Source organism: Elaeis guineensis, chromosome 8, assembly GCF_000442705.2.
Source record: "Elaeis guineensis isolate ETL-2024a chromosome 8, EG11, whole genome shotgun sequence".
In the NCBI taxonomy this organism is placed as follows: domain Eukaryota; kingdom Viridiplantae; phylum Streptophyta; class Magnoliopsida; order Arecales; family Arecaceae; genus Elaeis; species Elaeis guineensis.
Window position 1 is genome coordinate 127,965,647 of NC_026000.2, and position 12,578 is coordinate 127,978,224.

A 12,578-nucleotide genomic window follows, 5' to 3' on the forward strand; every position below is an offset into this window, starting at 1 on the left:
GCAAGCGAGCTGGACTTGGCTAGCAGGTTCATGGGCTCAACTTGGAGGTGAGTCCGCTAGAAATAAGTAGTTAGGAAATAGGCAGCTTCCAATCCAATTGACTAAAGTTTCGATGCCTATTTGGTTTATTAATTCCCACCAAATTTTGGGATATAGTCAGAAAAACAACCATTATACTGTGTAGTTGAAAACCTGGATAACGCTAGCTTTTGACTTAATAATGTAGATATTATGGTTGCTAATCCAAGAGAATTTGTGAGAGAAAGTTTACTGAAATAGTATTGTACTCTTTGGCTCAAACCAATTTCTCAGGATAGATGTCAAATCTGTATTGGGTATGATTTGTTCTATATCCAGTGTCATGCATTTCAGGTAAAGATTTGGAAGCAAGGCTGCCAGTCTATTCATGAAAGCTGTTGGTTGTGATTCACTGGTAAAATTATATAAAGATTATATGGTTGAATTATTCATGGTCAGATTTCTGTTCATGTACAAAAAAGGTTTTTACATTCAAAGTTGTGCATCTCTTTTTGGGCTGCTTTTCTTACTTAATCTGACACCCAGTTCGAATAGAACCAGGTCAAGCTTGATTTTTTCCCCTTACTTTTATCTTTGTTTCTTTTAACTTGATGGAAACATGGATTAGGCTTTAATCATGTTGAAATCAAAAATTGACTGACCTGACCTTGTTTATTCTAAAATTAGCTCTTACCATTTAGATTTTTCTCAATGGCTGAATATGAGCCAAAGATTGAGGTTTAGTTGCCATGCAACTAAAACATCTCCATCATTTCCAGCTCCAACTTTCTGGTTGCAAGGCAATACATTAGCTGTATTTTCTTCACTGCTTCATCTCTTTTATTCTAATGCAAATATGGATCAGGCTTTAATCATGTTGAAATCCAAAGTGGACTAATGTTACCTCATTCATTCTAATATCAGCTCTTACCATTTAGACCTTTTAAATGGCTGGATATAAGCCAATGATTGAGGTACAGTTTAATTTACCATAAGTTAAACCAACTCCACTTCAATCTCCAACCTTCTAGTTGCAAGGCAATACACTAGCTGGTCACAATGAACTTGAGCTTTCAATTGCAATGATTAACACAAATCAGTGAGAAATATTTGACAATCCAATTCTGATCCGAATGAAATGATCAAGAAACTCAAGAACAACTTTTCCCTCTCATGGTATTGAGGAAGCAATTTGAGATATGGATGTTGACAAATGCCTCAAGTTACAAAACAATTGTCTCGCCAATTATGTTATTCCCAATTTTCTCTTTCAATAAATTAATCTAGTTTCACTTTGCAGCTTGTTCTTGCGAAAAACATGGTAGACATATTTTCATTTTTACAAGCAATACACCATAAAGAGAGAGTGACTCTGAGAAAAGGACAGCAATTACATCTACCAACAAAAACTCACCATCATGTTGGAGTCTTGAAGCCATTTGCACTTCCATGTGCATGATAGCGATTCCTGTTAATACTGTTGCTTCCTTCTGTGCTAGGTTTGGACCCACATATTAGCTTCCCTTTCTGAAGTAGTAAAGTTCTTCTTCTGATCCTGCAACAGGCATGCCGATATGTGACTGTTTAACAGTTTCAAAGAAGATCCAAGCAGAAAAGGAGGAAAAAAAAAAAAGAGTGCTAAAGTTTAAATGTAATAGCTAGCTGGTATTGCCCTTTCACCTCTTCCTCTGTTGCACTCTTCAGAAGTAGAACCCAAGTGAAACTAGTAAAAAAATTAAATTAGTAGAAGATGTTGTGTTCGTCAAAAGAAATTCCTCTCATATCATCATATAGAAAAAGCATATTCCCTTCATCTTCCCAGGCAAATGTTTTGCTCATCAGATTGTCAGCAATAGCTAAATCCAAAAATCTAGTTATCATGTTCACATGAGTGGAAAGAAATATGAATCACCTGGACGACAGAGGAATTTCCAGCAATAATTACCTGGGACTTTTAACCAGATGACTCTCCCAGCATTATACCTGTTCTCATCCTGAGTCCTAGTAGGTACTAGCATTTGATCAGGAAGCATGATTCAGCAAAAATTAAACAATGACTTTAAAATGATTTCTATAAATAATTGATTTAAACTTATCAGCAATAATACAAGGAAAAGTAATTAATCCAAGGCTTATTGTATTAAATTAAAATATGGAGGAGCATAAAAGTATTTAGGAAAACGACCACACCTAGTTTACATTTCTCCTAGCCAACTTTCTTTCTCACAAGTTGCTAGCCATTTGTTTGCTGTCTCCATAAGAAGTCGGTGGCTGGAGGTGGTAGGGATTTCACTGGAGCTAAGCAAGGATAAGGAATGGACAGAGCAGGAGAGAAAAGTAGGGTCTCCAGTGTCTAAATAATAATTATATGTAATTGCAATAACATACAAGCAACTGGCAGGCCAGAATACTGCAAATTAGTTTTCAAAAAATGCTTTATTTTGCCTTTCAATTTTTAGTTCCCATTGAACTGGAATCTTTTTACTCATGAGTATCCCACAATTTATGACTTCTGATTCCATTTGATCTCCACCCGTATATTGCCAACACAAAATTACATGCCGATTGAATCTAACTTGCGTTACAGCTATTTAATAGACGTATCTTCTGATGGGTGCAAGAGTTTGTAGCACGTATGCTTCAGAAAAAAGCTTAACCAGAGATATATATGCTTCGGAAAGAAAGAAAGACAGACGCCACACACACACACACACACACAGCACAGCACAGCACAGGCTTCAAACACCCAACAGGATGTTGCCCTCCCCAAGATACCACCATGTTGTTGTGCTCCTTGGCGAAGGTGAAAACTGATCCGATGGACCAAGACAAGCAGATGTAGACAAACTGCAGGGATTTCAAATATAATAAAAACTGAGTGGACAACATAAGAGATTCTATCTTTCATATGTGAAAGCAACTTCACAGCATCACATTGTGACAAAGGAATGATGAAAAGGAGGACAGCCTACATTGAAATGCACTGAAAAGAACATGCAACTGTTTGCTGCTGCTACAAACTTGAACAAGCATTTACATTGTTCAACAGATTTACAATCACATGAATGTTTAAAGGACAGCAATATGGAAGTTAACCAGCCGATGGCCCACGCAACTTGTTAGCAACATAGAGGAGATGACTGATGTTTGTAGATGGATACTTCTGCAACAGTTTGAGATTGGAAGTGAAGTCGCCTGCCAAGAGACGTCTTCTAACCAGGATCAGCATGGCACAGCATATTCGAAGTAATGTTTCCTGCATCAATAAACATTTTTCTTCTGTTATCCTTCAAAAGTGAATTCATAAATTTTTCCCTCTCTCACAGAGAGAGAGGGGTGCCCGAGTTAAAGAGTGTGTGGGTGTGTTCTTTAATATGGTCAAGTACACAAATTGTACAGAATAACTCCTTGATGCCAAGACACTTATTACCTGAGGGCCTTCAGCATCACTTAATAGTGTGTCCCAGATGTGAAGGCCATCGGCAAAATTGAATTCTTGTGTCAATAGTAGAGTAATCCATCTAAATGCATAAAATTGTGGATTGACCTGCAAGGTCCATATACATGTCCTTAGCTTGCAAGATGACTATTAATGGAACAACCATAGTAGAGATCTAGTCAAATTCAAAGTGGATAGCAGCAGCTCAAGAAGTAATCAATATTACAGCACTTCCCTAAAATCTTAACATGGAATTGTTGAGAAAGGTAAATTAGCAGCAGATTCAAAAGCATCAACTCTTAATGCAAGACGGTTTCCAGGATAGATGCACAAAATGATACATTTTAAGGCATCATGCATGAGAACATACTATCACTCAAGAAACAGAGGAAATGATAGACAAGAAGAACTATCTTTATGCAAGACATCAGTTAAAAAACCAGAACACTGGATAGGGGAATGCCTCACTCAGCTGAGCCTGCATTCTAATATGTACAGAACCAGCAAGTCTATACTACGATAATAGCCTACTCCAGTAATTTGAGAAATGGGTACTGCATTTCCTGAGGGAAGGTGCCAGTTGTCAAAGTCCTATATGCATACTTACAATTGCAGCAGACTAAATCACAAGACAAATGATTAGGCCAAATTTCTAAATACAACCTTATTATGCATGTGATCTGCTCAAGTTTGAAATTGTTGCAAATCACATTCATGTCAGACAGTTCTAGATATCATACCATACAATATCATACACGTATAGTGCCAAGTATTGGCATACATCCAAACAAAAGATAATTCAGCATTAACAACCCCAGTGACATGCTGCATGGACCTACCTTCTCTATAATTTAGACTAATCATTGTGGTTTTACAATGATCTTTTCAACATTCAACTTGCACTTTTATTCTTTGAATCCATCAAATATCATAAATCTCTGGGATGTACCTTAGGTGTTGTTTGTTGCTGGTAAAAGCTGTTTTCACAAAACCTAAATTTTATTTCTCAAAAACAAAACCTATTTGTATAAATACAGATTTTAACAAAACCCAAATGTACTTGAGATTTTGTTTGGCAATGCATCATAAAATTAGGGTGTATAGCAATGGTTGTAGTTATAATCACTAAAATGGTAATTCTAAAAATGGTTATCGTAAAAAGTTGTTTCCTCGAATATTTCTGATCGTAACTTTTGTGGATCTAATCACTAAAGTGTGCTTATGTTCAACAAATGTATGGGAGATCAATCCAAATGGCTTTAATAATCATTTAAAATCAACACAAGATTGTTGTGAAAGGAAGAGAAAAAAAAATTAGAAGATAAGAGATGGAGCATTTTCCCCCCTTTTTTTCAAAAGAGAAATTTCATGCATCCGGATCTGTATAGACAATCTCAATAAGTAAACAAAATGGAAATTACATCAAGGGAAACATGGTAGCAGGACAAGCCAGGCAACTATCTCCTAAACACCACTGAACAACCCAAAAATCATTATTTATTCCCCAGCGAAGGATCTAAATTTCAGCAGACCTACATGCAAGCAGAATACCCGAAAATCATCCTTTGCAACCCAAAGGACCTGAAATTAGCATATCTACAATTATATATTCACACCTAAGTAGACCATGTATATATGATCTTTGCACAATAGCACATTAAAGAGAACCATCTTCGCAATAATTTAAACAAAACCCACAAAGTACATTAGAAAAACTGCAATTTTCACATAAAAAGTATGACATTTTCAGAGAGAGAGAGAGAGAGAGAGAGGAGGTGACTGCTTTCTGTTGGCACCCACCTTGGATTGATGATTGTTACAACTGAACAAAAAAGGGAAAAAATGGAACAGAAGTGGGGAGAGATCTGAGTTCTAAGGAAAAAAGAGAGAGACAACAGGCCCCTTAGAAAACCCGATTTTCTCCTTTTACGAAATACTTTATCAGCTAAAATTCATGATTAAATCTTCCCAATGAGAAGTTGTCATAAAAATTTATAAAACAGTTTTCAAAAAATTCAATTTTAATCTAACTGATGACCAAACATGGTCTTAATGCCTTCAATAAACATAACTGGAGCCATATTTCAGCTAGGGAGTTGACGTGATCTTCAGACTGTTTGGACTTGGCTCACTCATATGAACAAGCTATTCAAGCTTGGACCAACCTCAAGTGGACCACGATCATAGATTTTTAATCTTGGCTCATGAATCATGAGAGAAAAGATGATTCTCAATCAGAACTCTAAGGTTTCCGGCTTCCGGTCATATCTGTAAGCTAGCAAATCTTCAAGTTCGGATCATTTACGAACGATGCTCATAAGTGCAGCTCATTATCTAAACAAACAAGCTGAAACAAACCTCTTATTCAACTGATCCCACTCCATCTACAGCTCAAGTTATACACAACCCTAATTACAAATGCTATCAGAGTGCTATTTTAGACACATACTGCACCTAGTGATTCAGAATTATAAATATGAAGGTAAGATTTACAATATGGTAGTCTTACACGAACACTGCATTTCAGACAGCCGGGTGTAATTACACATTCGTTCCCTTTCATGCTAAGAAGGCTATATATGATGGAGGTGACACTACAGTACTGCAAGTATTATGCCATAAAATTTAAGCGTAACGATATTTGACATCAAGACCAGTTCGTTACCCTGCACATGTACAGATTAAGCAAGAAGCCATCATCAGCTTTATCATGTTAAGAGATTCTCATTGATGATCACAGAATTTTGCAAATTAGTCATCCTAAACAAAAGTAAACAAAAGTAAAGAACTTTTATACCTTTAGAAATAAGGCTCCCTTAGAAAGATCATCACAATATGCAAATTTGAAATCCATGCTCCCATTTTCATATACTGAATTTAGCCTTGCTCCACTTGTTGAATAAACTCTCATCTAATTGAATCTTTGTGTCCTTCATAGGCTGGTGCCAAAATGAGGTAAGATCCTTTTGTTGGTCATGCCTTTAACAATGATTGCTTCTTGAGGCTTAAGATCCTCTCAGAAGCAACCAACCAACAAAAAGACTTCTACCCTTTTTATAGTGTGACCACTTTAAGGAGAAGAGACAGTCTTCTGTTTAATTTTATGACCCAGCTCTTTGTGCATGTCCTTGTAATGGGAAAAGACAAAAGAAAGATAATTGAAGGGACAGGTGAGGCATGTATAGGTTAAAGCAAAGAAGGATAAATATTTCATGTCCTCCCTTCACCCCTAAAAGAGTCTGTTTTTGATGGATTTTCCAGAACCCTGAGTACTAATTATTCTCCCAATCATTTCGTTTTGATTATTTCCAGATCCTAATGTTAAATCCTGCAACCAAGGCCATATGCATTTGTTATCCCTCCTCACAAGCTCCTCTAACTCAGATGATTTTCAGTCAAAAAGAATCAGGAAACAACATATGCTGACCAATAATGTGGACATAGAAAACAGAGAGAATAAGAACTGTACCAGCAACTCTTGGTTGCTCCATAGCAGTATGGCAGCTTCAGAGGCAACTTTTGGCAAAATGAAGGCCTTGATGACCAAACTGACTGGAATAGCCTCATGTGAAAATTGTTACTTGCTAAATAAATGATTAACCATATTACAGCTTCAGGAATTATTATAGGGAAGTTCATAACAGATATTTTTTTATATGAATAAATTACTCATTTGTATAACTTTCAAATATCACAAAACCATCAAAAGTTCTGAACTTCCTCATCAACTAATATGGGCAGGAAAAAAGAAAAACTTAAAGAAGATCCAGATAACAACAATTACAAACAACCTGATGCTTAAATGTATTTTGTATGAAAAATAAATAAAGAGTTGATAGCCACATGATCACATTAATTTTTGCAGCATTCACGTTTAGAAAGTAATTTACCTTATCAGGCTTATGTACAACCCACATGCACCTTGTTGTGCTATTTACCATTGATACAGGAAAATGGGCAATATGACATAATGTAAGAAAGAAAATTTTCAACAAGGTTGTTCCAATAGAACCAATAGAACTCAAATAACTAATGAAAAAAAATTCCCGTAATTTCTCTATTTCTTACTTTTGTTGTGATCTCCAAATGACGCCAAAGCTCTCCATCATGTTTCTTTAAAAGCTGTGACAATTTAGTAATTGTAGCACGAATTCCAACAACACTATTGTCAAGTTTCTGGCAGAAATTGTCCCTGAATTCACTTAATAACTCAACGAAACAAAAGAATGCATCCGCCTCAGCACAGATCTACAAGTCAAAATGGCAAAATCGTAAAGAATTCAAAAAAGGAAAAAGAACACCCAGAGAATGCTCTAGAGCCATAAGATAGGAATAAAGCATAAAACAAATATGATGTTTCCAGAGTAAAATTTCAGTGAACAGAATCAACACATATCCATTATATTAGACTCTAAACTTTCCAAAAAAAAAATCATCGCTTGAGGATCTTACTTATCGATAATAGTAATCCCAGATTAGGTATAATTTTTATTTGGAATTCAGAGTGTTTATCCAAATAATGATTGACTAAAACAACCAGTCTTATGTAAGAAGACAACCTAAAAATTATACTTCCAAAAGAGTAACATGAAGTGGCGCTGGGGTGGGGGGTTGGTGGCGGTAGCGTGGCGGAAAAGGGAGAAAGGTTGGGTAAAGGAGTGAGATTGAGGCAGGCAAATGAGGGCAGCAAATGGACAATAAGAGACAATGCACATGTGGAGGACAATAAAGGAGCAGTGTGCTCAAGAGGGGTGTTGGGGGCCAAAATCGGTTCACAGAAGAAAGAAGTGATCCTTTTCTCTTTTTTTTTTTTTTTTTTTTTTTTTTTTTCAGATTTCAACAAAGGGCATGGGAATAAAGAATTAGGTGAAATCAGAGAGAGCAACATATTCCCCATTCAAGCCGATCACCTAAATAGAATAGAGTGGAACCACTATTTCCTCTTAATCCAGAAAAAACAAAAAAGTTCATTGGAGTCAAACAGGGAAAATCCCAAACTAACTCGCAAACCAAATGGGGCCCTAGAACATATCCTGCTCTTTTTACAGCCCACAACCATAAAATCCTGCTTGGAAAAATAAATAAGTAATTCTTTTGTCATCAAATTTGTATAGTTCAACAAAAAATTGTCTAGGGTCAGTAATGATAATGATATATTTTCAGCATTGATCAAAGTAAGGTTTTAAATACTATGGGACGGAGGTGTCTTGGTTTCTCCATGGACAGGATACTCCACTATCCTATCTCGTCCCACAGCAGTCCCAATCATGCATCTCTATAGATGTCCCCCATCTCTCTCCTCTTCTTCTTTCCTTCCTTTCTTTCTTTCTGCTTTTCTTTCTTCCCTCATTTTTTCTTTTTCTTCTACCTTTCTTTCATTTCCTTTTTCTTTCTTTTTTGATCCCTTTATTTCTTTCTTTTTTTATTTCCTTCTTTTTTCACTCTCTTTCTTTCTTCTTCCCTTCCCTTTCTTTCTTTCTTTTTCTTTTTCCTTACTTTCTTTCATTTTTCTTCTTCTTTCCTTTCACTTTTTCTTTTCTTCATCTTTCCTTCCTTTCTTTCCTCTCTCTTCTTTTCTCGATGGGTTTCAGAGTCCCAACCCTGTCCTGATCCTGTTTTCTCATAGAAATGGGACGGGACAACTAGGACGTCCCCTCTCCCATCGAGATATAAAACCTTGGATCAAAGAATTATAAAATCTTATATGAAAAAACTATACAAGGAAAAAATGTAACAATTAGCAATTTCATAAATGCCGATTATTCAGACAACTTTAATCTGTTCGATAATTTATGGCTTAACTCCACAGACTGATCTTTACATTTTAAGAGACACAAAAGCTTATCTGGTTACCACCATCTACAACAACAAATGCCTCCATCAAAACAGGAAAAATGTCAAAGAAACCAAAAATAAAATATTTAGGTACTTTTTTGGGTGGATTTTGAAAATCTCTAAGCAAAAATCCTTCGATCCTGTAGATTCTTAACTAGAAATTGTAAAACTTTTCTTCCAAGAATATATCTTAATATAAAATTATAAGCAGATTGTCATCTAATTAGACAAAGAAAAAATCCTATACATCGAATCCCTAAAAGCTTCATAAATATGTAATAATATATATATTTTTTAATGTTATCAGAACTTATGTATGGCGCACAAGAGATCTAATTCAAAATGTGAAACAAATATAATACAAAAGCTAATCAGTGGAGAAATATCCAAAACCCATACAGCATTATTCTCATCTGGATCATTCCGAAAGACATAAAAAAGAGGTGCCAAAACTTCATTCATCCCTTGTACATATCTTATTCCTGGATTTAACTTTGCAAAGATGATAAGTATGCGCCTTAAGGCTTCCTGAAAATGAGCAAAACACTATAATCAGATCAATGAAGTGAACTAAAATCATTGTTCAATATAGGAAACAAAATCACCTGATTAGAGTTTGCAAAGGATGAGTCCCCAGAGAAAAAGTGCATATCAGGATGGGTGCGCTTTACATCTCGATCAATCTGCTCTATAATCTCTGTATCCTGCAAAGGATATAATTAGCACATTTGAGTATAACATATGTCCCACACTTGGCAGAGATGGATAGATTATGATTAAAAATAGAACGGCTGGAAGTGCTTAATTTTAGAAGATCCTAATGCGATACACTCATAAATCAGGTATGTGGTTAACAGGCTAATGTGAAAATAGGAGTAAAATGCAGAGATGTGCATCAAGACCACATACCCAGGTTATCACTGTCCGTAGACACAGGTTGATGTAAATAGAAAGCTTTTCAAAAAAAAAATAAAGAAAAAAAAGTCATATAGAAGATATTTGTAGAGCAGTCATAACCTTAGTCTCAGTGTGGACTAAATCTTGTGCAGTAATGAAATAGGGAAGTCTTGCTTTTAAATCAGACTACTCCATAACTTTATTTATGTGTCTCCATGATAGGCACAAAATGGATGACAACAAGAAAACAACACTCAACTATAACTTATGTTAGATCTTCCAAGGTGTAATACAGTGATTTTCTCCAAAAAAAAATTGAAAAAAAAAAATTACATGACCTACGGGTTCTACTTAATTTCGAAGCAGTACCTGAAAAAATTGATTCCACAGACTAGTTTTTCCAAGGCTCAGCGGGTGCTCTCCATGAGTTATCTCTGATCTTGAAAGCAAGCCACTATTTCCACCTTCCAACTCTTCATATTGGTGACCAGCAGATTCTTCCAACCTCCTTGCCACTTCTGACTGACTAGCAACAGAAACTTTCAGGAACCTCAGAATGGCCCAACAATGATATACAAGTTGAAAATTGTAAACTCAAGTGACCGTGGTTCTTTAATTCTTTCAGTTTTAAATGCCTAACATTTGTAAATCAAATAGTTCCTATGGTAAGATTCATAATTTTTTTTTTCAAAGCAAAATATTCTTAGCTTTTATCATAAAAACTGAAGTCTTTGACAAACTCACAGGATTCACCAAAAACTCATCTTTAAAAGCCTCATACTGAGACCGCTTCTTCTCCAACTCTTGTGCCCATAATCCACGATCATCCGGCAAATAACCCAAGAGAAGCTGCCACACCACCAAGACACCAACATCACTCAACAAACTAAAGAACCAAAATTTATTAGCTTATACTTGATCCCATAAACAAAATTTTAACGAAAAATATAATAGTTTAGAATTGTAGCTTATAAAATAAAACAAGACATGTAACAATAATTACAATTTTGATAACAAATTAACTAGGAAAATAACAATAACAAGTCCAACGAAATTATGTTTCCAGTGAAATGTAGCAACAAATTAACAAAGTGAGCTGTTAAGATACATGTTTACAGGCATTGAAAACTACAATGGTGCATAAAATAGAAATCAAATAAATACCTTCCAAACCATGGAACGAATCCCAGCCCCATCCGGAATACCTTGCCAAGCCAATCTCCGCACTTCTTCAATATTTATAACCTTCTTCGATAGCTGATCATAGTTGACATATTAACAGACCAAATCCAAATTTTAAGCAAGCAATAAGAACAATCGGACAAAAAATAGATCAAATTAGCCAAGATCCTGACCTCAGCCAGGAGCTGGGACTGGCGGGAGATCTCTTCCGGCGAGAACCGCGAGGAGGGGCTCGGATCAAGGGCCGGGGGAGCCACCTCCGGCCTCGGGACCTCTGCCGGCTGCGGACGCGGCGACCGCGGAGGAGATCGGCGAGCAGGCGGTGGCTCGGGGACTGGAGCTCGAGTTGGGGACTCGGGCTTTAGGGTTTCGGTCGGGGCTTTGGGGGAGGACCCGCGGAAACGATCGCCGGCATACGAGGTGGGATTCGAGGACCAGAGAGAGCTATTAAGCCAGTCCGGTATTCCCTTCTGCCCCATCTCCGTTTCCCGCTTCCCGAGCCCCTCAGTCGTTTCGTCGCGGCACCGCCATCGGAGATCTTTACATTCCTGTTTCGCTTCTCTTCCCTAAGAGTTCAGTTGTTGTAGAGTGGGAGATCCGATCGGTGGGGGAAAGGCTGCTCGTAAATAGGAGAAATTACAGCAACACCCTTCGACTTTTGATGGTTTATATTTATACCCTATAATTTTTATTTTTTTCAATTAGATCCAAAATTTTAGAGTTTGATAGAACCTTCCACCGCTATAAACATCTATTAATACATAATTATCATGTGAGATAAGCTTAGACACAAAATTTTATCAATATCCTTGCCAGTTAGATTAGATGAGGAGTTGTATTTTAGTAGGAATAAAAATTTGAAGATATATTAGCTATTTTACATTTGCAGTTAATGGCATTAGAGCTCAAATAGGAATCTAAGCCATGTCGTAGCTAATTTATAACTTTTAAGATCTAATTAAAAAAAATGAAATATTTTGGATGTAACTATTAATCACAAAATGTTGGAGGATTTATTTAAATTATTTTACCAATTACCAATGTAAGAGGAGAGAAGGATTTGCCAGTGCTACGTGGCGTGATTTGTTTGCTGATGGAAGAGTCCACTATTTCAAAAGAACAGATCTCCCGGAATCGCCACTAGAAGGTTGATACAAGGCCTCAGAGTAATGGATTTCTATTGATCAAATGGTTGTAGTGGATTAAA

General features: G+C 36.4%; 1 protein-coding gene across 2 annotated transcripts; it reads right to left on the reverse strand.

Annotated features, from left to right (window-relative positions):
* Positions 1-2,897: 2,897 nt before the first annotated feature.
* On the reverse strand, positions 2,898-11,969 carry LOC105049655 (uncharacterized). Of its 2 annotated transcripts, XM_010929379.4 has the most exons (9): positions 11,545-11,966; positions 11,354-11,446; positions 10,934-11,038; positions 10,559-10,711; positions 9,898-9,996; positions 9,692-9,820; positions 7,526-7,705; positions 3,449-3,565; positions 2,898-3,274 (listed from the first exon to the last, which is right to left on the reverse strand). In XM_010929379.4, exons 1-9 carry the CDS (start codon positions 11,848-11,850, stop codon positions 3,110-3,112), a joined length of 1,347 nt encoding a protein of 448 aa, XP_010927681.1. In that variant the 5' UTR covers positions 11,851-11,966; the 3' UTR covers positions 2,898-3,109. The 2 variants fall into 2 exon arrangements, with proteins under 2 accessions (XP_010927681.1, XP_010927682.1); XM_010929380.4 differs by lacking the exon at positions 3,449-3,565 and having other exon boundaries at positions 11,545-11,969.
* Positions 11,970-12,578: the final 609 nt, after the last annotated feature.

Excerpts from the sequence above, each read along its gene's own strand:
- LOC105049655 (XM_010929379.4), bottom strand. The coding sequence starts at position 11,850 with ATGGGGCAGAAGGGAATACCGGACTGGCTTAATAGCTCTCTCTGGTCC. Across the intron at positions 7,706-9,691 it reads ATCCAGATGAGAATAATGCT|ATCTGTGCTGAGGCGGATGC; the intron begins GTATGGGTTTTG and ends TTTGACTTGTAG. Across the intron at positions 3,566-7,525 it reads ATTTGGAGATCACAACAAAA|GTCAATCCACAATTTTATGC; the intron begins GTAAGAAATAGA and ends TGGACCTTGCAG.